General features: G+C 37.5%; 1 protein-coding gene and 2 long non-coding RNA genes across 5 annotated transcripts in view; 1 reads left to right on the top strand and 2 right to left on the bottom strand.

Moving 5' to 3' along the window:
- Nucleotides 1-2,182: 2,182 nt before the first annotated feature.
- Nucleotides 2,183-11,603, bottom strand: NABP1 (nucleic acid binding protein 1). 3 transcript variants are annotated; one of them, XM_036928082.2, is made up of 6 exons: nucleotides 11,517-11,603; nucleotides 10,652-10,790; nucleotides 7,985-8,056; nucleotides 6,242-6,317; nucleotides 5,782-5,848; nucleotides 2,183-4,731 (listed from the first exon to the last, which is right to left on the bottom strand). In XM_036928082.2, exons 3-6 carry the CDS (start codon nucleotides 8,044-8,046, stop codon nucleotides 4,568-4,570), a joined length of 369 nt encoding a protein of 122 aa, XP_036783977.1. In that variant the 5' UTR covers nucleotides 8,047-8,056; nucleotides 10,652-10,790; nucleotides 11,517-11,603; the 3' UTR covers nucleotides 2,183-4,567. The 3 variants fall into 3 exon arrangements, with proteins under 3 accessions (XP_036783977.1, XP_057359706.1, XP_036783976.1); XM_057503723.1 differs by having other exon boundaries at nucleotides 11,490-11,572; XM_036928081.2 differs by lacking the exon at nucleotides 11,517-11,603 and adding an exon at nucleotides 11,062-11,436.
- A 225-nt stretch (nucleotides 11,604-11,828) lies between these two features.
- Nucleotides 11,829-26,414, top strand: part of LOC130684072 (uncharacterized) — a 33,803-nt gene continuing 19,217 nt past the window's right edge. Inside the window, exon 1 of the long non-coding RNA XR_008998216.1 lies at nucleotides 11,829-12,046. This is a non-coding gene — a long non-coding RNA (uncharacterized LOC130684072). The remainder of the gene's footprint in view (nucleotides 12,047-26,414) is intronic.
- LOC118933601 (uncharacterized) lies at nucleotides 12,040-26,069 on the bottom strand. The gene is made up of 5 exons (XR_005033176.2): nucleotides 25,934-26,069; nucleotides 25,675-25,819; nucleotides 21,204-21,360; nucleotides 16,358-16,424; nucleotides 12,040-12,899 (listed from the first exon to the last, which is right to left on the bottom strand). It is a non-coding gene; the product is annotated as an uncharacterized LOC118933601 (long non-coding RNA).

Raw genomic sequence — 26,414 nt, 5'->3', positions numbered from 1 at the left:
ATGCAGAAATCTGTCGCATTCCTATACACTAACAATGAACTAGCAGAAAGAGAAATCAGGAAAACAACTCCATTCACAGTTGCATCAAAAAGAAAATACCTAGGAATAAACCTAATCAAGGAAGTGAAAGACCTATACTCTGAAAACTACAATACACTGAAGAGAAATTAAAGAAACCAATAAATGGAAACACATCCCATGCTCATGGATAGGAAGAATTAATATTGTCAAAATGGGCATCCTGCCTAAAGCAATCTACAGATTCAATGCAACTCCTATCAAAGTACCAACAGCATTCTTCAACGAACTAGAGAAAATCGTTCTAAAATTCATATGGAACCACAAAAGACCCCAAATAGCCAATGTAATCCTAAGAAGGAAGAGAAAAGTTGGGGGGATTATGCCCCCTGACTTCAAGCTCTACTACAAAGCCACAGTAATCAAGACAATTTGGTACTGGCACAAGAACAGACCCACAGACCAATGAAACAGACTAGAGAGCCCTGATAGAAACCCAACCATATATGATCAATTAATATATGATAAAGGAGCCATGGATATAAATGGGGAAATGACAGCCTCTTCAACAGCTGGTGTTGGCAAAACTGGAGTTACATGCAAGAGAATGAAACTGGATTATTGTTTAACCCCATATACAAAAGTAAACTCGAAATGAACCAAAGACCTGAATGTAAGTAATGAAAGCATAAAACTCTTAGAAGACAACATAGGCAAAAATCTCCTGAATATAAGCATGAGCAACTTCTTCCTGAACACATCTCTTGGAGCAAGGGAAACATAAGCAAAAATGAACTCATGGGACTACATCAAACTAAGAAGTTTCTGTATGGCAAAGGACACCATCAACAGAACAAAAAGGCATCCTACAGTATGGGAAAATATATTTGTAAATGAGATATCCGACAAGGGGTTAACATCCAAAATATATAAAGAACTCACACACCTCAGCACCCAAAAAGCAAATAACCTGATTAGAAAATGGGCAGAGGATATGAAGAGACAGTTCTCCAAAGAAATTCTGATGGCCAATAGACACATGAAAAGATGCTCCACATCACTAATCATCAGGGAAATGCAAATTAATACCACAATGAGATATCACCTCATATGGCCAGCATTGAAAAGACTAAAAACTGTTGGTGAGGACACAGAGAAAGGGGAACCCTCCTATTCTGCTGGTGGGAATGCAAGCTAGTTCAACCATTGTGGAAAGCAATATGGAGGTTCCTCAAAAAACTCAAAATGGAAATACCATTTGATCTGGGAATCCCGCTCCTTGGAATTTACCCAAAGAATACAAGTTCTCAGATTCAAAGACATATGCACCCCTATGTTTATCACAGCACTTTTTACAATAGCCAAGATATGGAAGCAACCTAAGTGTCCATCAGTAGATAAATGGATAAAGCAGAGGTGGTACATATACACAATGGAATACTATTCAGCCATAAGAAAGAAACAAATCCTACCATTTGCAACAATATGGATGGAGCTAGAGGACATTATTATGCTCAGTGAAATAAGACAGGCAGAGAAAGACAAGTGCCAAATGATTTCCCTCATTTGTGGAGTATAACAACAAAGCAAAACTGAAGGAACAAAACAGCAGCAGACTCACAGACTCCAAGGAACTAGTGGTTACCAAAGGGAAAGGGACTGGGGAGAGTGGTTGGGAAGGAAGGGAGAAGCGGATTGAAGGGTATTATGTTTAGCACACACGGTGTGGGGGATCACAGGGAAAACAGTGTAGCACAGAGAAGGCAAACAGTGAATCTGTGGCATCTCACTACACTGATGAACAGTTACTGCATTGCAATATGGGTGGGGACTTGATAATATGAGTGAATGTAGTAAACACATTGTTTTTTCATGTGAAACCTTCATAAGAGTGTATATCAATAATACCTTAATAAAAAAAATTTTTTTAACTATAGGAATAAAGCAAAAAGAGTGTCAATATACTACAGGAAAACCTAAGTGCCTGTGTGGAAGTACACTGCACCCTTCACTCTTCCATATCTTCCGGCCTTACAGGTTCCATCTTTCTCTCTGTACTGTGGCAAACCCCCCACGGAACCTGCCCAGACAGGAGCGCAGCTGGCGGCTGAGACCTCAGTTCACATCATAACTGTGTTGTGGAAATGAAATGGGACACAATCCGAGGAGTGTGTATTTTTAACCTAGATGCTTTTTGTTTCAGGTAGGTGTTTAAACTTATTTAAAAGTTGACAGCTGGAAGCACCGTGACGGAAAAAGGTAGGAATCTTCCTTCCTGTTAACTTCTTGATGAGTGCTGTCCGAGCAGACTGGTAAGGCAAATGTTGACTATGGATTGTAACTCACTTTGCTTTGGTTTTGGAGGCTTCCCTTAAGAAAAAAGAAATTGGTTAATAAAAAAGAACACAGAACAAGGTTAAATTATTGAGGCAAATATCAGTTACAAAAGTAAAAGCTTAGGTCTCTCTTTAATCTCAACATGGTAAGACGTATCTATACTTCCTAACCTTGAGTTTTTTTTTCTCTTGAGGTATGATTAGACAACAATGGGACTGATCACGTGCCAGAAATCATTCTAACCACTCCCATCGAAAACCTTAAATAACTTTACAAAGGGGTATGTGTTACTTACTTGTTTTTATAGCTGTGGAAACTAAGGCTTACAGAGGTTTCAGGTGTAATAGCAGGTCCAACATCACAGGTAACGAGATAACGCGGCCAAGATTGGGAGCTCAGCAATCCTTACCTGATTATTTCAATTTTCCAAACTCCAAAATTCTTTCTTTTAAAATCACCTTTAACACTATATTCTCCTACAAATATCTTATATTGTTCCTACCTCGTAGATTTAAAATAAAAAATTACACACTAATTTGTACCTTTTTTTCTTTAAACATCTGTAATTTTGTGAACATCTTAGTCACAAAGCCTAATTAACTATAATCATCAGTATATGAAGAAAGGGAAAACTTTTCTCAGTAATATATAACTCCCTATTACTGAAGTACTATATAGATCATAAACAAACTCAAGAATATCCATTATTTCATCTACCACTAACACTCTTTACATGGTACCTAATGTAGTGGGTACTGAAATATTAATTAGATATGCTGAATTAGACAAATAATCTGGCACAAGTTTTTATATTTAAACGCTAAGGTCAGAAAGCAAAGTCTACCTAAATTACTTTGAGATTTGATGTGGGAGGAAAAAAAGACAAAGCGGCAAATACAGAGCTAAGTAGTTGCCATGCTGAAGCCAAAATGAAACTACCATAAAATGTACATCCTGGCTCTCCTTAGACATCACTAAAAGAAGAAAACTAAGGTAGGTCTTTTAACATTAATGCAAGTTTTATTCAAGAGATAATATTAAAGAAAAGTTGAATTAACAAAGGAAAAATTTACCAGTGATCCACCTAAAGTAAAAAGTGGAACTGGGGACCATTTACAACACAAATAAATTCTACTGGTACATTTCTGAATAAAGCTGTATTTGCTTTTTTAAGAGAGCCATTTCTTAACTTCTACTGATAAGGCTTTGTGACTGTGTTCAGAAACTTGAAACACACACACACACACACACACACACACATACATGCACCTTCCTTTAAATAAAGTACCTCAGATTTTTACTCCAGGCTGAGTTTCTCCAAGTACCTAGGACCCTATAACTTAAAAAAGATGGTGTATTTCTACATGAATTGGGACTCTGTAAAAAAGACTGCGTATTTCTACATGAACTCAATTTGAACTGCCTTAACTATAATGTGTTATTTACCACAATTTTTAAATTAGATCAGTATTTATTATGACTTTGTAACTCCTTCAAATTATACTTTAACATTTGACATAGTACTTCAAAAAATAAATATTCAAGGCCTCAGTTTTTGATAAGTATTAATAGGAATATCCTAAAATAAAAGTAGCTTTCTTATAAAAATTACTTGTTATAATACAGATCATATTCTATTCCATAATTCTGATAAAGAATGTGTTTTTTGGTAATCGAACAAGTTTAGGATGATTCACTCCTTGGAAAAATCTTAATGGCAGGCATTCAATGAAGCAGTCAATCATTCCTGGATTCACAAACACTCAGAAACTTCTGCTAGCATTGACTGAATTTGGGGTATTTTTTGGTGGTTATTGCTTTAGTTGGCAATACACGAATTTAAGGAAAAAGAACATCTCCCAGTAAGCCTTATTTTAAATATTACAAAATTTACACAGAAGATAGACTCACAGAGGCTATAATGTTGGTATCTTATGTAACTGCACCAATGGGTGCAGGTTTTTTTAGAGAATATTCAAAGTTTTTTGCTCTAAAAATAAATGCCCCTACTTTTCAGAGTGTTCCCATTCTTCAATAGGAGACTTGAACAGCCGTACAGTTTTGCTATCAAAACAAACCACTCTTGTTAACAAACCAAAAACATGGAACGAAACCGATAAAGAACAGTTTTCACAGTTAACAATAAATAAAAGTGCAGTAAGTGTTCAAGTAGGGAATATAGTTTAAAAACTACATGAGTATTTGGCATAGGTTATCTCTTAAATGCTCTCCGAGGGTCCCTGCCATTACTTATTGTGGTCATGACTGTTTGATTATTAGCTGTTCTTGGTGGATTTATAGGTCCCCGACCATTGCTTCTACCAGCATATGAAACTTGGCATCCCCTTGATTCTGGGCCAGTTTCAAACCCGTTTCCTAAAAAAAGAATATAGAAATTCATCACCATTTTCAGATACTGACCTATAGAAGTACAATTATTTGAAGTTCTAATACATGCTATTAACACCTACAGGTAACATTAGGGAAAACAATTGCCTGTATTTTTAAACTATGGAAAAACTTGATGTAGATTCTAAGTTTTTCCAAACATGATTACTGTGAATATATTAACTTCATGCTTCATTAATAGAAAGAAAAAAGAATAACTGGGGTAACAGAATGAGAAATTAGTAGAGTATAAAAAAGCACAGATAACACACTTCCTACATTATAAGGGTAAAAAAAAGAAAAAGGACAAAGTAGTGTATGAGTACTGGCATTTGGTTCAAATAGGGTAATGTTTCAAAAGAGACAATGTAACTCTAATATTTAAAGGAAAAGAAAGAAAGTTTCCCACAATGTGATGACCATCAGCTGTGCTACAGCATGTAGCCATCAGGTCAAATAAAAACTTCAGCCACCCCAATGAAATCCAGTCACAAAAGACTTTTCCTCAGTTATTTAAGGATAAAGACTTCAAAAGACTTTTAACATGTTTTCAAGAACCATTAACATGACATCTAAGGGTACTTGAGGAGTAAAGGTCAGCTTTTAAAGAGGTAACTAGCAGTAAATGAAAAATTAAAGTGAGCTATTATTATTCTGAAGATAAAAGGCTTTCAGCTCATGAAAACAACCAGTAATTCTGCATCTAAATTTTATAAAATCAATGGAAATTTTATAAAAATCAATGGGAAATAACATGATGCATCACCGAAAGTTAGATTTGTTATTATTAGCCAGTGTTCACCACTGTATTTTCAGTAACTGGCCCAAATGTTTAAATATAGAATGTGCTCAATAAATTAACTTGAGAGAATATCTGCTTTCTAGAAAATCAGTTATTTGGGAATTCCCTATTTTCTAGCAGTTGTCTTTTAGTACTAATGCCTAAAGACAATTTTTTCCTCTAAATATTTCATAATATATAGTCCCTTAATTCTTTCACCTGATCACAAATATACAAGAAAAATAAAAAAATCTTACCCACTGATCCAAATGTACCTGTACCCATATTACCATTCATGGAATTATTCTTCTGTTCATTGTGAGCCTAAAAAAAATTTTTTTATTTATCCAAATGAAGATTTAGAAAAAGCATTTATAATAACATACTGTACATACTCATTATTTCAATTTTTAAACAAATTTTTAAAAGATTTATCCAAGTTTATTCAATGTTAATATTCAGGAATGTTTCCCAAACCTTCACAGCTTCTGGCTACATCTTTTTGCATTTCCTGGTATTACTCCCACTCCACCAAGTGCTAACTCGCACATATGTTTAATTAATATGATACTGAAAATACATACACAGACTCACGAAACATATGGAATGCATGACTTAAAAGATTCCTTTTAAAATTCTTGCTGGCAATGTAGCCAGAGAATTACAGGCAGATTTTGGCCTAATCACAAAAATAGACTACACATTTGGATTAATTACCCCTTTGTTCTGTTGGCCTCGATAATCTGGGTTGGGTTCACTGAAATTTGGCACTTCTGAATAAACCATACAAAATCTGAAAGAAAATGAAGGACAAATTAAATGACTTCTGAAATAAAGGAATCAACCTTTCTTTATGTAACATACCCAATTTACAGGAATGAAGAATTTAGGTGTCAAATGAATTAACTAAAAAGCAACATGCTAACTAACTCTATTCGATTGCAACAAAAACTTCCTAAATGCTTATGTTCCATAAGAAATCAAACATTTTGATTGTCTGTATAAAACACTCCATTTTGTATTTAATTATTCTTCTTTACTATCAAAAAAAAAACATGTCAAAGAGCAAAAACACAGAAACACTCCTTTGTTCTGTTTTTCCAGAGACTATGCCACTGAACCATGTGTAGGGTTCCTGAGTGGTTTTTCCAGCAGTGGTGATGGATTTGCCTTGATCCATTCACACACTCTCATCCAGTCCCTCTTTTGACCAATCACTGTGAATCTGCAAAGATAATCATTCAAGGTTAAGAGTGGGTTCTTCAGATATGAATACAGATAACTGGCTATCAAGACAACAGTTTATCCCAATGCTTCTCATAAACTGACTATGGTGTATATAACATTACACATGAGCATTTTCTTAGCTCCTCACCCCACAAATAAGAAATCAGAACCAGTTTTAGCAAATCATAGACTGACCCTGACAAAGTCACTAAGAATTGAGTGGTTTTTCACATACTGATCTCCATTATTATAAATACTTCTTTATATATTAAAGTCAGGGCAGGATCCTAAATCTTCTGGTAATACTGATGCTATAACCTTTCATAAACACTGCTCAAATACTACTCAAAATAGAAACAGATGGAAATCCCAATTTTCCTCCTAGTAAGGGCAAAATTTTACCAGTTTCTGATCTTTTAAAGGCTAACATGATTGCTTATTTTTACCAAAGTATCTTAACCTTACAGGATGGAAAATATTTTCCGTTTTTCTTTTTTTGTGCCACTTGTGACTTCTCCCTTTAAATATCCTCCAATTTGAAGGACATTAGGTAGATCTCTAAGCATTAATGAAACGAATGAACTAATGATTTGGCTCACTTGCCTAACACCGTATTTTATGAGTACATCCCAAATATGGAGGCTAAATTACCTTAACAGCCCTAAAAAGGATGGTTCCTTAAAGTCAGGGTAAAGAGTACCAGGTAGCAGTATATGGAAGCTTGCATTGCAGCTGCCTGTATGGTACCTAGACTGTAGACACATATAGGACCACACTGTCATTGCTGCAAGTCGCCTTTTACCACAAGTACATATTCACCCATTAACAGAGAAAAAACAAAATGTAAACTTAGAGCATGAAACCTATACCTGGCTTATTTGGCAATTCACTAGAAGACAGAATCTAATTCAAATGGCATTTATGCCACCTGAAAGATGCATGCTCCCACAGACTACAAAATGTTCCCCCTGGGGCTTGTCTCAAATGCAGCTTCTTAATGCTTTTTTGCCAGGAAAAACTGACACACTTAACCATAGGAAACAGTATTGATAGCTATAGCTGTTAAACTACATACATGTGAAGTTATTTTTAACAATTAAATTACTGAAGGCAATCAGTTTAATCGTCAAAAAAAAAGGCCAAGGAAGAAGTTTATAGATTATACCTACCAGTTATTATGTAGATACTATCTGTAATTTATTAAATTTAAATGAAATGCATTTTAATACTTACTCTCCAATTTTTTGAAGTTCTCCACCCCTTCCAGTATAAAGTGTCAGACATCCTTTCCACATGGATGCATAGCTAGAAAGAAACATCAGTTTATGTATATAAGCTTCTAGTTAAATAAAATATATTTTTATACTGTATTTTTTGTATTGGGATGCAGTGAGGATCAAAAACTATGTAAATAAAATACACAGTGTTTACCCATAGACTTACCCACAGTAAGTAGTAAAATCCATAGATTTACCCACAGTAAATCAATTACAATTAACCCAATTTTGGTTAACGTAACGTATTACTAAGGAAAAATACAAAGAAAACTCTATTGCAAATTGTGACATAATTATCTAAACTACAATTAACCCTGGAAAATAGTCTTTTCACAAACCAAGCACTGTTATACTCCAAAGATCACATCTTTAGTTAAATAACAAAGGGAGGACCTTCAATTGCAAAGTGAAAATTATATTTCAATAACAGGATACATATAATGAACATCCTGTGTTTACTTTAGCAGTCATTCACTTGGTCTAGTCAGATACTGATATAATGGTTTTTTCTTTACCTCCATAAAACAGAGGATTCCCAAACTACTGAAAATTTGGTAAAATTTAATGAAGGGATGAAAAAAACTAAGATCACAAATCTTTCACCTATCTGCCTTTCTAAATTTGCAATTTTTAACACCAACTTGACTGAACAATTATGAATGCAGACAGCATCATTAGATAAAAATAATCCTACATACAAATCTAAGAAAAAATGTAAATTAATCAATACTGAAAAATCAGTCCAAGGTTTGGTTTTTAGTGGGGTTTTTTAATACAACCACTGTGGTAATTTCATGGCTTATAATAATAAATTATAACCAAGTATAATGATTAACTTATCTTTTAATGTAGGTAAATGCAAATTTGCTAATTCTCTTCATTTAGAAAGGGTTACTGATTAAAGACTATTCACCATTCTGCTGTACAGTAACTTGGAAAACAGTGCACTAGAATTTCCCCTACATAAAAATTAATGCATATTTTGAGAAAAAATTTGAAGTTACGTAATTAAACATTTAATTTCACTTGTTTCAGTAATAAGATCAATGTTTGCAGGGTTTTCTGATAAACATGTCAATTACCATTATTTAGATGTATGTCTTCCTTAAAGCCACTTTTTTTTTTAGATTCAGCTAGAATTTAATGGTCTTACAATGGGCCAGACTCTGCTGGATGTGTTTAGTGAGTATAATTATTCCCATTTACACAAGAGGAAGTGGAAGTGTAATAACTTCATCAAATTAAAATTAGGAAATAAGTTTCTTTAATTTTGAACTTTACGTTAAATTGTACTCCTTGAAGTCCCAGATATTATATGGCCACTGAACTTAGTTTTTTCCACAGTTTTTTTGATGGTCACATCTAAGTATTTTCTATGACTGCAGAATGTGAAATACTTGGAAAGAGATGCTGCTTACAGTGTATAAAACACTTTTAGTCACTACATGAGATACTTTGGCAGCCAAAACAACTTTATGCTAATCCTAACCATACCCTCCCATGCAGGAATTTTTTTGTGTATTAAGTTAGAGATGCGGAAACTTAAAAGACACAATTAGTGTCATAATGAGTCAGTGTATGAGAACAAAATGTCTAAGTCCTGACTCTCACTTCCTTGTTTGATGCTGCCTCACTTCCTGAAGATGTTGTAAGGCCTGTAAGATATTATCCAAGGGCTGTAAGCTCTGCATTCTAGATGATCCAAAGCTTCGCTGAGATTCTACGTACTAACGCCAAAATCAATCTCCACCTACCTTTTCTATAGTTTGAACAATAAATTACTACAATTTTGTTAACCACAAAACTTCCAAAATCTATTTTTCAAGACCCTTTCCTGACCTTTTACCTTCCTAAGATAAAGACTTGGTAAGTTTTTAAAGGTAGTCTAACTACCAAGCAAAAAAATAGTTGTGCTAAATTATTTTTAAAAAGCAATCTACCAACTGATTCTTATGGATGGAAATATTATAGACATCTTTCTACCAAACATTTTCTGCATATCATTCTGGTATTTCTACAACATTGACCTTATAGCAATAGGCACAGGAAATCATTTTTGAGAATGTGCCTTCCAAATATTGTGACCTTCCTCTCTTAACTTTTACATCAGAGTTCAAATTTGACATATCACAAAAACTGCTAAATTCTGCACTACAGTCTTAATTCCCACACTGTCTAAATAAAGTTAAGTACAGGTAAAATACTGGCAGGATTTCAAGTCATTAAAAAGGGGAAAAGGTTCGAAAAGAATTAAGTGACAAATTAAATAACTTATGAAAAAGATAGAGTATTGACTCTGCTAACATTATTTACCAAAAAGACTCAATAACCCCGTATCAGTATTTAAAGATCTACGTAACCTACAAACTGAGGTTAGGGGTATGAGGGAGGTTAGATTCCCGGCTGAGACTGACCGGTTTTAAAGGCACGCATCTTATATCCCAACGCTCTCCACCATACAAGTGAACGTGTAAGGGTCTCTTAACTCCTCGGAGCGGCCCAGAGAAAAGGCATGGAATTCTGGAACTTGCCAAGGTCCCCGACCTCAGGCAATTCGTATTCCGCAGAAGGCCACTTAAGCAGCACTTTGCCCCGCGCACCCCTCTGCGTTATGCACACCTACCCTCTGGTCAATCGTATAATATCCCCTGGCTGTATAAGACCTCCGATTTCATCCCACACGGAAATAGTGATGCTGCCCGTTTTATCTGCTACTTTGCATGATCTCACTTCATGGCCGTCTTTGGTTTTGGTCACGCGTCCTGTGAGGATTTAAAAATCAACAAGGGGAAGGGGTGTATTAGATAACGAGGACTTCCAGAAGGCACACTCCACCTCTGGGGTCACAAGGGGTCTGGGCAGCGGGAGAGCCGCAGTCCCTGGACCTCGCCGCAGGACCACCCGAGCCCCGCGGGGTCACCGGACCACGTGGACGGGGAGGTGGGGGAGGAGAACTCCCGGCTCGCGGCAGCGGCGCGCTTCCCTCCTGCCCGGAACGCGGCGGGTGGCTGCCGGGCTGCGGACCCCACTTACCTATCTCCAGGACAATAAAGACGACATTTAAGTTTTTCAGTCCGGGCTTAATATCTTTTATAAAAAGAGGTGGGTCGTTGACCCCATTCATAGTTAGGCAGGTGCGGCTACAGCTGCGGAGACGCGGGTGGGCAGGGAGCGGGACGAAGCTTCCCACCCTCCCGGGCCAGGGTCGAGGGCAGAGGGGCGACCTTGGGCGGGAATGGCAACTGAAGGGGCAGAAAGCAGTTAGCCAGAGATCGAGTAACAAGCCCCGACAGCACGGAGCCTGAAATAAAAAAAGCGCTCACAAAAAAAAAAAAAAAAAAAAAAAAACACTCCCAACCGGGCAACGAGGCCAGAGTGCAAACTGCCCTCTTCTGTGAGGGGACGCCTCAGCCCTGAATCCTGCGCGCGCGACACGCAGACACACACACACACACACACACACAAACAAGGACGCGCGCCGTGTCTGCCCTGGACTCCGGCGAGGGACCAGCTGTGACAGCAAACCGGGAGGGGACACCGAGCAACCGCACACCCAGCGTCCCAAACAGCGACTGCGGAATGCGCCCGCGCGTCCGCAGGACCCCAAGGACACCCCGCCCCTGTGACGTCACAAGGCGTCGGCTCACCCGCCGCCCCGCCCTCCGGCACGGAGGAGGGGAAGCGGAGGGACGCGAGCGGGCGGGTGATGCTCGCGCAGCCTCCTCTCCCAGCAGGCCCCGCCCTCCAGGCCGCCCCGCCCCGCCCCGCCCTCTGCCGCTGTTCTGCGGTCAAACCTGCGCGTGTCCAGTAGCTCGTGTCTTGCGGTCTGTCCACTGTGGGGTTTTCTTTGCCCTTTTTCCTCGGAAATTCAGTCCTCCATCCCTGCGCTTTAGCCCTGTGTCACGGGGAATGGCTGCTGTGTTTAGGACCCTCTGGGTATGTTAAAGAAGGTGCAGTTCAGTAATTACACGGTTCAGGCAACGGCGGCTGCTCAGGGTGGAAGGAAAAAAGCAAGCAGGTAAGTTCTTAGCTGCAAGGCTGGAATTCTAGGACCAGAAGAGAATTGGAGGTCAGTTCAACAGCCTCATTTTAAACATTTAAGTTGAGATCCGGAAAAGAGGTAGTTTACTGAAGGTTACCCAGCAACTTGAGAGCCAGCAGGACTTAAAACACAAATCCTCTGTTCCGGTCTTGCACTTTTGACTCTTATAGTACGAGGCAGGCAGACAGACAAGATAGACAAATTTTCTTCGCAAACTTATTTTTCCTTCCCCTTCCCCATTTTGCCTTTCTTCTCTACACTTGTTTGTTTAAACAAACTATTTTTTGGAGCAGTTTTAAGTTCACAAAAAATTTAAAGAAGGGTCCAGAGATTCCCCACCCCTGCCCCCACACGAGAGCCTTAACTCATTTTCAGCTTCTTCCACCAAAGTGATACATTTTGAAGAACCTATCTTAACACAGTATCATTATCACCTAAAGTTCATAGACTACGTTAGGTTCACTTTTGATGGTGTACATTTTATGGGTTTGGACAGATGTGTAATGCCATATATCCACCATTCCAGTATAATACAGAGTAGTTTCACTGCCCTAAAAGTCTGTGTGCCACATGTTCGTCCTTCCCTCTTCCAAAACCCCTGGCAACCACTAATCTTTTTATAGTCTCCATAGTTTTGCCTTCTCCAGAATATCACATAGTTGGAATCGTGATATATATATATAGTATTTTCGGATTGGCTTCTTTCATTCATTTCAGTAATGTGCATTAAAATTTCTTCCAGATCTTTTCGTGAGTTATCAAGTGCACTTGTTTTTATACAGCCAAAGAAGTCATACACCAGCAGTTGGAAACCCTGAAACATTATAACCTGGAAGAAAAAAAAAAGATGAATAAAGTTTCCTTATGTCCTATAGTGAAAAGGGAATGTACTTTAGAAATAAACCTGGGCTCTAACTATTTACCAGCTGTGTGACCTTTAAGACAATTGATTAGGCTTTATAGTTATGATTTAATCATCTGAAAAATGAAAAGTTGCCTGCCTCACAGAGGATTACATGGGATCATAAACTGTCCAACCATTGCCTAGTAAAGAGTAGATAATATTTTTACCTTGCCTATGTTCTACTGGTAAAGAAAAAAGAAAACTGTAATGGCTTACACTATGGTTGCTTAACCCTTTCATTGATCTTACAAGGTGACTGCTACTGTTTATCCCCATTTCACAAATGATGAAACTTGACAGAGACCAGATAGCTAGAGAATGGCCAAATGGTTTTGAATCTAAGCAATTTTGACCCCAGAGCCTTCCAGCTTAAAGGTAATTTTTAGACTTGATGGTGGAATTTTAAGAGGAAAAGCAGACTTAAGAAATAATTTACTGGCAGTAAGATACATCTGAGAGCTTTAAAGAGGCGTCTGGTTAGTTATTTGTGATGGTAGCAGAAATGTTTGGAAGAGTATCAGAGAATTTGCATGGCAGAAGCCTTAAGTTTTCTTTATGAATATTTTTAGATGAGCCACCACTTCCCTAACATCTACAAACAAGCAACATAGATAAGATATATTAGATCCTGAGAAAAGTTTCAAAGATAATCACAACATAAGCAGGAGAGTCAAGACATTCTTAAGGAGCTAGAAGCTTCCATTTTCATAAACAAATAAGGTCCATACTGCCAGAGACACTGATGCAATGCTGGAAAGTGGTATAAAATAATATCAGTAGGATTTCAACATCAAATAAAACAAATGATGAGATATGTCAGTGATAGAACCACATCCAACCGCAGGGCTCCCAAAGACTCGTAATCTTGATCAGAAGCTCTGATTATCTGACAAGACTTGATGCTTCAAAGGGTTTTCCTCAAAGTTGTGTTTCAACACAGGCAAAAAAACATTCTCACAGAAACAATATTTAAATCAGACCTTTTAAAAAAAAAAGCTTGACAAGACCTTTAAAAGACTAACAATAGACAGAAACCAAGTGGGTATATTGAGCAAAATTGTGGACAAGGGTTTGGGCAAAGAAAATTAGCCACACCCTGAACCCTCAGTCATTTGTTCCCAGAAAGGGGATTTTATAGGCCTGCTCAGACTAAATTTACTGTCATTTATAAAAAGGAACCAGGCATTTAAGAAACCAAGCCCACAAAAGCAGAAGCTGGTGCTCAGAAGGCTAGCCCTGCCCTTCCCCCACAGGACAAAACTCAGCCAAACATCTACTTCCACCCCCACTACCTCAGCAGTTCTCAGAAAGGAAATGGCATTCACCAAAACTAAAGACAGCCTTGAGAAACAAGATGGTGTGGGCAAGGCAGGAACTATTCAGTCCAGGCCAGTTCGGTTGCAACTACACCCAAATCACTCCTCAAAAGTGGTGGTTAATGAAAAGAGAAAGGGGATGTTCGGAAGAGTAACTATTGCCACTCAGATCTTTCCTAATATTACAATTCAGTGAAATAAACAAAGAAACTCCGTCACTCAGCCTACACACTTAGGTCATACTGATTCTTGACTGTTTTCACAAGAGTACTTCGTGGTCTGTGTCCTTTTAAGACCTTGTTCTTCAGGCCTTCCTCATTTTCACAGCCCAAACATAAACTTGTTCTGAGATGATAAGAGGTTTATGTCCAGAACCTCAATGCCACTGTTCTTTGTAAAGAAGATACTGCTTAGTGAGGTCCAGTGTAATACAGAAGGCCACCCATTAGAGTCCTATTACATATGGTTGCAGTTATCTGGGTCCTATTTGCCAAAGGTTTTCCTGTAAATTTTGCCTACCAACTGCTACCCATGCTCAGTACCAGTTCTGGTTTCTTGGGTCACAAAGGTCATTTTCACTTTACATTATCTATCTATTTAAAACTATCACAACATCCTTAAAGCAGCTGGCCAAGTATTATTTGACACTAGACACTTTGTGTGGTGAAACCAACAAAAAAATTAACAAAAACTACAGTACTCTCACATTAGAGATAATCCACTTTGTGGTGTAATTGGCAAGGTGAAAAAAATAGACCTTAATTTTCTTAAAAAGGATTTAACCAAAAGCCACCAAGTAATGTTTAGTAGTATTTCTGACAATAACCACACACATCATCCCTATGATGATAACTGCTAATACACATTGAAATTTGCTCTGTGTCAGGCATTTTATACATATAAACACTCCATACTTACATTACTTAATAATATATGTGAAGTGAACTTTTTCACTTTTTTCTAAGTATGGAGCTGGGATATAAAACTGTTACATGCACTAACTTTTTCTACGAAACAGGTTATTTGCCCTAAGCAGTGCGTTTCTTTGGTTATCTAAGTGAATTTGGCATTTTTTGAAGGCTTTGTGGTTCACAGTGGTAAGTGCAATAACATTTTATCTGATCCCTAACATCTAATTGTGGTGGGGACAATGATGTCGGTTTGTGAGGAATAACTTTATAGTTTTTCTTGGGGAAAAATGAATCTCTCAATGGGTTCATTCAACTCAGTTACATTATGTTTTTAATGGTAAGAGTGAACAGCTTTGGTTTGTGTGTTATTATAAGTTTCCTTCAAGTGTGCCATACACCTAAATAGCTGCCTAAATGTATTGGTTATTGATCTGAGAAAACAAGACAATTGGCAACGAAACTAGTTAAAAATTACTGAAAAAAATGTTAATGGTAGAAAATTGATCTAATGGGAGTATAAATCATCCTCATATTTAAAGGAATATCATAGAAAATGCTAGAAAATACACATATAAAGAGAGCATGAGGCTTCTGTAGGATCAGAAGTCCTTTTCTTACTGTATTTTCAGATGCTTCAAAATGAGTTATTCAGTACTGTTTGCTGATATTTCCCAGTGTTCTATGTCACTATTGACTAAAAGTTCTCCCCTCCCTCAGACTTCATATATTGAAATCTAATACCCAATGTGATGGTATTTGGAGGTGGGGCATTTGAGAGATAATTAGGGAAGAAGGTAGAGCCCTCATGAAAGGAATTAGTGCCCTAATAAAAGAAACCCCAGGGAGCTCCCTCATCCCTTCCACCAACTGAGGGCACAGCAAAAAGATGGAAGTCTATGAACCAGGAAGAAGGCCCTCACCAGACACCAAATCTGCTGGTGCATTGATCTTAGACTTTCCAGCCTCCAAAACTGTGAGAAATAAATTTCTGTTGTTTGTAAACCACCAAGTCTACAGCAGTCTATTAAAGCAGCCGAAACAGACTAAATAAGTCACTGATAATGTTTTAAACCAGCTCTCCTGGTTTCAGAATCCTGTTCCTGCCGTGCTCTAGTTAGCCCTCCAAGAAGCATTTGAGTTTCCCCTAAAATCATACCTGATACATGTCTGAATGGAAAGCTTGATGACACCTTCACAATTTTGATTTATTCTCTTGGGTTTTTCTAGAATAAAATTAAATACCTTTTCTTACGTCACAGCATTATAAAGTTCACACAAATGCTCTCCTTTTACACACATGCACTCACATACATATACCAATAAATCACCAGGAAGAAATGGCAAATGCTTCCAGACAAACCTCTAATTAAAGAGCATTTCCTATATGAACATGGAGTATCCTAGTTGGAAGGATGCTTGCAAAAAAAAATGTACTCTAAGCCCTTCATTTTGTATATGAAAAACTTTGGGCCCAGAAATGTGAACAAGATTATTACCACCTACAGCCCCTAGTGAGTTAATGGATCTCAGTAATAATCAACATAGGCTGCTAATATGACAAGAGGGACAACCAGTCCAAACCAATTCAGTCAGAATCTCTGAAGGTGGGACTCAGGCATCAATATATTTTAAAATCCCGCAAATAATTACAATTGCAGCTGCATCTGAGCAGGTTACAAGACATTTTTTTTTCCAGAATATTTTCTTTGTTTTCAACATACCTATTAGTACAGTATTTCATTTATACTAACTTGGGAAATCCTACATTAAGATACATTTCTAGAGGTGAAATTTACTGAGTATATGGATAAGACTTCTATTAGGTTTTGTCAAATTACATTTTAGGTCATTGGAAAAGATTTACACTCCCACATTGCCCTTCGCATATATTTGTTAATTACATTAAACATAATTCATTAACTTATTCAACAAATCTTTATTGAACAGCTACTATGTGCCAGCACTAGGACTGCATGAGTTAAAAAAATATATATATATATATATATATATATATATATATATATATATGCATCCCTGACTTCATGGAGCTTACATTATAATGAGAATAGACAGAAAATGGACAAAATGAATAAAGCATATTAGAGGGTAATGAGTACTGAGGTGAAAAAATGCAGCAAGGGAGGGGATGGGGACTTAGCAGGAATTGCTGCAGAGAGTGGGCAGGGAAGATGGCATTTGAGTAGAGATAAAAAGAAGGAGATGGAGCCATTTGAAAGGCCCAGGGTGCCTGGCTTTTTCAAGGAACAGTAAGCAGGCTCTTGTGACCACACAGAGTGAGCAAGGAGGATGTGCAGAAGATGAGGACCTGGAGAGAGGACTTTGGCTTTTACTCTGACATAGGATCTTTTGGAATCTATTGACCAAAGACCAGACAGCTCATTTAATACAATCACTACTGCTGAGTGAAGAACAGAAAGAGCAAGGGCGGACACAGGAAAATCCATTGGGAGGTTATTGAATTAATCCACTTGACTTGAGTGGTGGCTTGCACCAGGGTGGCAGCAGTGATGATGGTGAGATGTTAAAAACTTTGTATCTATTTTGAAGATAGAGCCAACAAGTTTGCTGTCTGGTTGGAAGTGGAACTTGAAAAAATGAGATGAGTCAAATAAGACTTCTAGATTTTTGGTCTGAGCATCTGGAAAGAGGGAGTTGTCATTCACTGAAATGGGGAAGACTACAAGTGGAACAGTTTTGGGGGCTCTGGAAAGATCAGGAGGGCCATTTTAGGCATGAAAAACAGCAAAGCAGGAAGAATACAGTAAGGAGAGTTACTGGATGCTGGGTTAATTCATTGTTTCTGGGAAAGAGGGTGATTGTTGTGCCAAATGCTGATAGAGCAGGCGAGATAAAACTGAGGGTTGACCACTGGGCTTAGCGAAAATGAAGGTCAGTGCACTGTGTCTGGTGGGGTAAAAGCCTGAACGGATTGAGTTCAAGGAGGACTGGAAGCAGAGAAACTGGAAATATTAAGCAAGCATATGTATTTCCTTCTAGGGAAATTACTGCAAAGGAAATGAGAGAAATGGAGCAATAACTTGAGGAGAAAGTGGGATAGAAGAGTTTATTTTTGAGACATGAAAAGCAATATAACGACTGCAAGATGAAGAGAATGGTTCAGTAGAGGGGGAGGACTGGAAATTTCTGAAGACACATCCTTGTCTTTGAGTAGGTGAGGAGAGGGGGTGGGACTGAGTGACCCTGTGAAGGGGTTGATGAGAGCGTAGGAGTCTTCTAGAACAGGAAGGGGGATCCTAGGGGGTGGGATGATACAGTGGTGTGATTGTGTGGAAATTGTCTTCAGGTTGCTAATATTTTCTTAAAGAAATAAGCAAAATTAATCAGTGTACACTGAGGATGAGAAGATGATGCTGGAAGTTTAAAGCCTGAGAAGAGGGTATGAGATGGTTGTCAGGGAACTGTGAGAGAGTGAATGAACTAGGGAAATGTATTACAATTTTAGAACAGGACAAAAGTCTCACTGGAAGGCAGTTAACAGTAAATTTAAAGTTAGACCAGTACACATGGTTTTGTATGTTTCTTCAGCCACATTGGGCAGACACTAGGCTGAGAATTGGAATTAACTGATATTGGAGTTTTGACAAGTGATAGTTGAAAGCAAATTCTGGTGCGCTAAGACCCCCACCCCTTAAGGTCCAATCACCCACACAGAACACACCCTACCCTTACTCCTTAAAAATGCGCTTCCTCACCCACGAGCTGCTGCTCCCTCTCTCTGGGGGCAGCCGTTTTCTCTTCTACATAATAAAATCTCTTGCGTGGGCCTGTGTCTCCTGAGTTGTTCTGGGGTAAGGAGGGTCACGGCAAGATACCCTTTCAGTAGTAACCCTGTTTTTTGCAACGTATGTTGTACAAATCTTTCCCAGTTTGTGATTTCCCTTTTCCTTTTATATGTATTTTTTTTTAACTACAGAAACTGTATATTTTTATGGTCAAATCTATTACCTTTTTCTATGGTTTCTTCCATTGCATGTTGCTTGAGGGAGTCCTTCCCTATAAAGGGATGATATAAACTTTTCCCTATACCTTCTCAAATTTTTTGGTTGAATTTTTAACTGTTTAATCTATTTTTATGCTTTGATGCAAAGTTCACAAAGTAGTCATCAAAAAATTCCTTTTCCACCCACATTAATTATTAAAGAAACAATTTCTTACACTTAAATTTGTAATTTCTTTAAAACATATTGTTTTATTATCTTCCTGTATTTTATAAGCTCTGAATCTGGGTTATCACTTCTGGGTCACTGATTTATATATGTCTATTTTTAGGACTTAACATGATTTAACTATTACATATTTATAATTCATAAGCATCTGGTAAGGCTAATACCAACCTCCAGCCCCTTTTTAAATAAACATTCTTTAACCATTCTTGCTTACTTATTTTTCTAGAACATTTTGTCATGATTCAAAACAAACCCCTCTCAGGGTTTGTTTGGAATTGAAAGAAGCCCAAACATTAATTTGGAAATAATGATTCTTTTATAATGTTCAAGTACTCTGTTCAAGAACCATGCTTTGATTCTTTATTCTGGTCTCTTAAATTTCACTAGGTTGATTACTCATTCACATTTTTATACATTTAAAATCCCCCTGAGAAACAGTTTTGCTTTGCTTTTGATTTTGCTGGAGTGTTCTCAAGTAAATTCCCCAGAAAGAAAAGCAGAAGGTAGCTTTCTGATACTTTATATATCCAAAAATGTCTGATTTTTTTCCCACATACATATGTTATTTAGGGCAGGTATAGGATTTATAGACTGTACTCATTTTCTCTGAATATTTATCACTAAGTCCAATGGCTAGACTGTTGCTTGAAACACTACTATTAGAAGAAAAAAATGGAAAACATCCTAAATGTCAAAAAAAAGAGATTTGTTAAATAAGTTGATGTATCATTAGTAAAAAAATCTATAAACTATTTTTTAAATGAGGTAAATATACATGTGTGGTAAGGAAATAAGCCCATGTGGGAAAAAAAAAAAGAGGCTGCATAACAATATGTACACAATGATTAGGTTTTTGAGAAATAGAACTTTACATGGATATATATTGATATAGTCATTTTCATATCTATATATCTGGGAAACAGGTGCCAATATTAACAAATCACTATGGGTATTAAATTAATGTGTGTGGGAGAAAGAACTTTCACTTTTTATTTGATATGCTCTAAATTATTTGAAGTTTTAAAATTCTGTCTTATTATTAACAAGTGTACAGCCAGTATACACATTTACTTCACCTTTTCCACACCTTTTTTCACTTGACACTGGGTTAGGTGCCTCTTTTCAGTATTCCTACCACACACTGTAAGTATTCCAATTATAGAACTTTTCACTTTAATTTATAATCACCTATTTATTTATTTCCAAGTAGATTGAAAAGTGAGGTACTTTCCCCATTTCATCATTTTTCTGTTATACCTTACAAAGTACCAATTTAATAACTAGTTGTTCAAAGTGTCTCTGATTTGAAAGGGAATGTTTATTATCTAGGTCTCTGGGGAATAAAAGAGGCAATGTACAGAAGGTAGGAAAGGGAAGTGATAAAGGCATAGTGGAAAGTCCTGAGAGTGAGCTGTGGTCCATGGCTGGGTCCTTAACTGCAGTCCAAGGAGATCCACAGGCACAAGGCAGATACTTGTGGGGAAAACCACGCAAAAGCAGTAAGAAGGTAACTGGACCTGCTCTACTGGGGCAATTCCACATTTAGGTAGGAGGATATTATGTAAATGTCTCTCTCTAGTGACCGAGTGGCTCACATGGCCCTTCTGGGAGGGATACATAGGAGTAGCAGGGAACTACTGAAGAAGTTGGAAGGCAAATATCACTGTAAAAGCAAGAGAAAGTGGGACTTGCTTATTAGGGTACAGACTAAGCTGCCCCCTACCAAAAACACCAGAAAGTGTATACATCTATAAGCAGAGACTTAAATAACACGGAAGTTCATTTATTTCTTACATTACATGAGGTGAATGTCCAACTAGACAGGGAGTCTCTACTCCATAAAGTCAATTCAGGACCCAGATTCCTTCCATTTATTGCTTCACTATTTCCTAAGCTGGTATCTTCATCCTCATAGTCAAAGTTAGGTTGTGGGTGCATTTAGTGTTCCAACCTATGGAAAGGAAAAAGAAAGAAACTCCAAGGCTAATGGCTTATCTTTTCAGGTAGAAATGACCCAAAAATTACATACACTGTAGTTGCTATTTTAAGCCACTAAACATAAGGCTTGTTACGCAGCAATAGATATCTGAGATTAATCTGTGCAAATATCCGTTTCTTGCTCCAGAAAGATCCTAAAACAAGGGCAAACATAAGTGAAAAGCACTCAAATTAATTACATTTGGGAACAAGCAAATGCTCCCCTTAGGAGACTGAGAATCCAGATAATTAATTTCATAAATACTTATTTCATAAAAAACAATATTTCTTTGAAGATATTATTACTTTACAGATGTTAAATAGTGACTTTAGCTTTGATTCTAATAATTTCCTTAGGGAGGAAGCAAATTCTTTTTTGTTTTTTAATTATGGGGGGACTTAAATATTTCCCAACCAAAAAGTTTGTGCTAAATATATTCAGTTTTGTAGTATCCACGTATGTTTATTTAAGTAAACACACCATAATTGCTCTGCTATGAAAATACTTCCTATCACTAGTGCCTCGTATATGTATGCATATTTTTTAAAGTTTAAATGAAACTTTTCAAAGGGGAATCATTTCAAATAGTGTTGTGAAACCAATACTCTACATACAGCACTGAAAGTGAATTCCCTAAGAAATTTTACAATAAACCTATTCTAAAAAGCCTAGTCATGGTCATAGCAAACATCAAATAGAATCTAAATTTTTTACTCTTTCCATAAAATTTCTTTTGCTCAATGGCCTTTAAAATCTGATCATATATTTTATAGCTCTCCTTTACTTCCTTGAGTGTTAAAAGAACAATTGGGTTAAATACTTTGATGACATGCTGTGGTTGGCTGGCTGTTGTTAACATGCAAGAGGTTGCAAGAACTAAATAAAACTGATTCCCAGAAAGTGAGGACAGACTTTTAAAAATAGCTCCTCTGAAATTGAAGCTAACTAGAAATAATTTTTAATTTCCAAGATTAGCTATTGCAGAAGGGGTTTGCAAATGTGTGTGGATGAGATTGTGGTGTTGTCCAATTCTCACGTGTATGGAGAGGGGAGGATATTGTGAGGTTAGAGAAAGAAACTAATATCTTTTAAGCATCTTCTCTGTGTCAGTCACTTAACATACTCTTTCATTTTATCATTGCAACAGTCCTCTAGAGTGACTTTATCCACATTCCACAAATATGGAAATGTAGGTAAGAAGGGAGGCTCCAGGCCGTACAACTACTGCAGTGTAGAACTGAAATTCCAACCAAGTTCCTCTGACTCCAAAGTTTGTGTCTCTACCACTGAATACAGGAGGCCAGGTTATCACGTACAAGCTATAAAGAGCTCTAAAATGTAACCTCTTCTGTATATCATCCCCAAAATGGAGTGATTTGCTTGGAAATTGAATTGAAAAAAATAATAATAATTGAACAGGGATCAGCAAATTATGGTCTCAAACCTGTTTTGTAAATAAAAATTTATTGGCACAGTGCCACACCAGTGTGTTTGGCATGTTGCAAGGACAGAGTAGAGTAGTCGTGGCAGAGACCACATGGTCTACAGAGCCCAAAATATTTACTATCTGACCCTATACAGAAGAACTGTGCCAACCTCTGGAATAGAACCCATGTCAATCAATATCCTGTACCAGGGAAAGAGGTTCAGTGACAGGGAGACATTGGAGAGCTGTACTAGAATGACGTGCTGGGGGAATCTGCCAGCTCTGCCGCTGCTCAGAGGAGCTATTTTATAAAATGCGTCAATTCCTCTTGTCCTGACCTACAGTCCATTGGGAAATGTCATTAAAAATACCATTCTGTAAGTACCACGATAACTGAAAACATGTATGAAGGAAATCATTGATAATATAGCTACTATGAAATCATAACCTAACTACAATTAGTAGAATATAAATAGAAAACCAATACAGCAAAACTTCTCAAGACCGGTTTAGGCTGCCCATCCCTGAACCAGTTAAACATGGGTAAAGGAAATGGGGTTATAGCAATTGGGTTAAACTGATCTATGCCAGCTACTGACAACTCAACAATACAGCTAATGTCAAAGGTGGAATTGAAAGGATGTTGACAGGTCAATCGCCATATTCACTATGATTTTCTGATGAAAACATATTAAAACATTGTCTGAAAAAATCTGAAACTAATTGAACAGTACAGCTTTCCTTGTTATTTTCCCAGTTGCCACCCACAGGTTCAACTGATCATAAATGGCCAAAGTGTTCATCACACAGTAATTTATATGGCATTTCTAAAGGATAGTTCTAGAAACTTTTGAAATTTCCATAAGTGAGAAAAACAGAAAAATTTTATATAGTTTCTTGGTTTCTCATTTCATTGTCATTTCCTATTCATAAACCCACGCCCTACAAATTACTGCCTTTTTTATTTCCCTCTTTTAAATAAAAACGTAACTTCATTTATTTTTGAGAAGATAACACAGTCACATGATTAATACTGAAGAGGAACAAACGTATTTCTAGTGAAATGTCTCTTTCCTCTTTTTCCCAGTCACCTAGTTTCTCACTCCCCTCTACTACCAGTTACCATTTTCTTGTATATCATCCCAAAGATAGTCTGTCACCTTATAAGCAAATACATATGTATATTCTTTCCCTCCACCTCTTTTTACAATATTTTGAACCTTGCTTTTTTTTCTTTCAAATACATCTTAGTGATCTTTCCATAGTGATACATAGCTTGTTCACTTTTTATAAGTCTTCATAATATTCCATTGATGGACATCCTTTAATTATTTGATTAATCCCCTGATGATGGACACTTGAGTCATTTCCAGCCTTTTGATATTACAAACAATGCTGCAATATATAAACAGACGTATGTCATTCCACACATGTGGGAGGATATCCTTAGAATAAATTACTGCCTTTTCATCTTTCACCAAAATTTCATTTTCACTTGATGAACAATTTTTGCACAAGGTGGGAATACTCACTAAAACACTTTAATAAACTTTTGTTTAATATAAAAGACTCATTCATGTCATAGACAGAAACCACCTCCAAATTATATATTCCACACACTAATTTAAGCCAAGACTCTATTGTCTCGCTAAGAACAATCACTTTCTTAGAGTTTCACTTGTATTGCCAGAACTAGCAATTGGGAGACACACAAAAAATAATACCATCAAATGCCTACAAAACAAGTGGAGTACAATACCAGGAAGATGAGACACACAGGCCACACCATTTTCTGGCTTTCCTCATTGGCACTGCAACTTACTCACTGGCCTAGGAAGCCTTTCAATTCAAGTGACATCTCAGCCAAGTCTCTAGGTTTGTGGTCCTTCTGGGGAAGCTTGTATATGTCTAAACTTTGTAAACATTTCCTGTCAGAGTTCTTAAGACTGTAATCCCCAGGATATTTCACAGGCTCCCATTTGCAAGGGTCAAGAAAGCTAAATGCATTATTTTCCAGTTACCAGTCCAGAACAGAAGCCAATATACTCTGAGCAGTTCCAAACAGTTAATTTCATGTAGATTATACCACTCCCCGGACCTTATCAATGAATGTGCAGTCAAGTCCTCAGGAGCTGAGTGATGGGGTCCATACCACTTAATTTCCATTTTATTTCCTTCTCCAATGGAAACCCTGATCCCAGACTCTCTCATTTGTCCTAAGAGCTACTAAAATGCAAATATCTCTACAAGAGGGAACACTGTAAACTGAACCGGTCTTACACACCATTTTGACTGCTTTTGTCGTATTCTCTACAGGATACCATTTTAGTAGGGAGGGAGAGAGAGCTCTGTAGATATTGTAGGGCCAGGACAGTGCTGCTGAGAAGGACACTAGAAGGTGAGACTCATAACCGGTAAAAGCCTAGTTTGCCTCAGAGTAGCCCCTGGAGTGTAATCACCACCATCACCCCTCCCGATTTTAAATCCCCTTTAAGAATGTGTGGGAAAACAAAGGCGAGGCTGGTTTTGTTTAGACAGTCTTCGGAAGTTGCTTATGGATACTTATGAAGGGTATTTGGAATTATGTCTTATTTTTAATACAGTCACCTCTAGGGACAGTTTCATAGCAAATTGTTTTTCCAAAGAATTTTCTCAGGAGTTGATCCTGGGTCTTTAAGCATAGACTAAAGGCCATCCCTCACAGAGGCATAGTTTATCAAGGCCTCAAAAAACTCAAACTGAAGAAGACATCTGACTAATTGCAGTGAGGGGTCAGCAAGTAGAGTGGAATGCCTGAAAAAGTGGATCACACAGTTAATTACCCACAGTTTAGCCAAGAGCTAAGCAAAAGGCAATCTCACTCTATCTCTTTGATCTGTCTCCAGTTTGAAACTCTGTCACTGGCAGCAACTTGGTTTTTATATCTTCTGATCTCCTTAAGGGTACTGGGCCAGGCTATATCATCCATAGCTTCTCATGGCTGGCTCAGTGCAGCTTGCTGAATGACTGTGTGGGACAGAAGGAGAAGAAAATCTTGTGGGTGTCCCACTGGATACAAGCAATAACTGGGAACATACAACTGGGTTGTAATTACCCTCTCCATTATTTCCAGAGAATTACCTGGGAACATTACTGGAAATGAGCTGTCTTGTCCAGTCAGCTCCCGTTCTCAGAAAGGTTGAGCCCTGTGAATTTCACAACCTTTGCAAACTCTTGGGAAATGCATTATGAGTTTCCAAATCTTCTGCTCAGCCTTGATAAGATTCCTAAGTGATTGCAAAAGTGAAAATAAAACCCAAAGCTATTTTGTGCCTTGGTATTTATGAATAAAACAAGGAGAGAAAATTGCATGCAGTAGCCTAGACTTATAATCATATGGATTTTGGGGAACTTTCTGCAATCCACAATCCCTATATGAAAGAAATAAATATTGTTAATGACACAGGCTTACTCTGGTCATATACCTCAGTAATTAATGCAGTGTTAGGGCTGGTAGGAATTCAGAGTTCACCTATTCCACACCTTCATATCCTGAATTTGAGACCAGAAGATCAAGTCACTTACTAACAGGCACTCAGTTCATATGGTAGAAAGAACACTG

This window comes from Manis pentadactyla, chromosome 6 (assembly GCF_030020395.1).
Source record: "Manis pentadactyla isolate mManPen7 chromosome 6, mManPen7.hap1, whole genome shotgun sequence".
NCBI classification, from domain to species: Eukaryota; Metazoa; Chordata; class Mammalia; order Pholidota; family Manidae; genus Manis; species Manis pentadactyla.
Note: the sequence above shows the minus strand (reverse complement) of the source record. Positions and strands in the feature narration are given on the sequence as shown.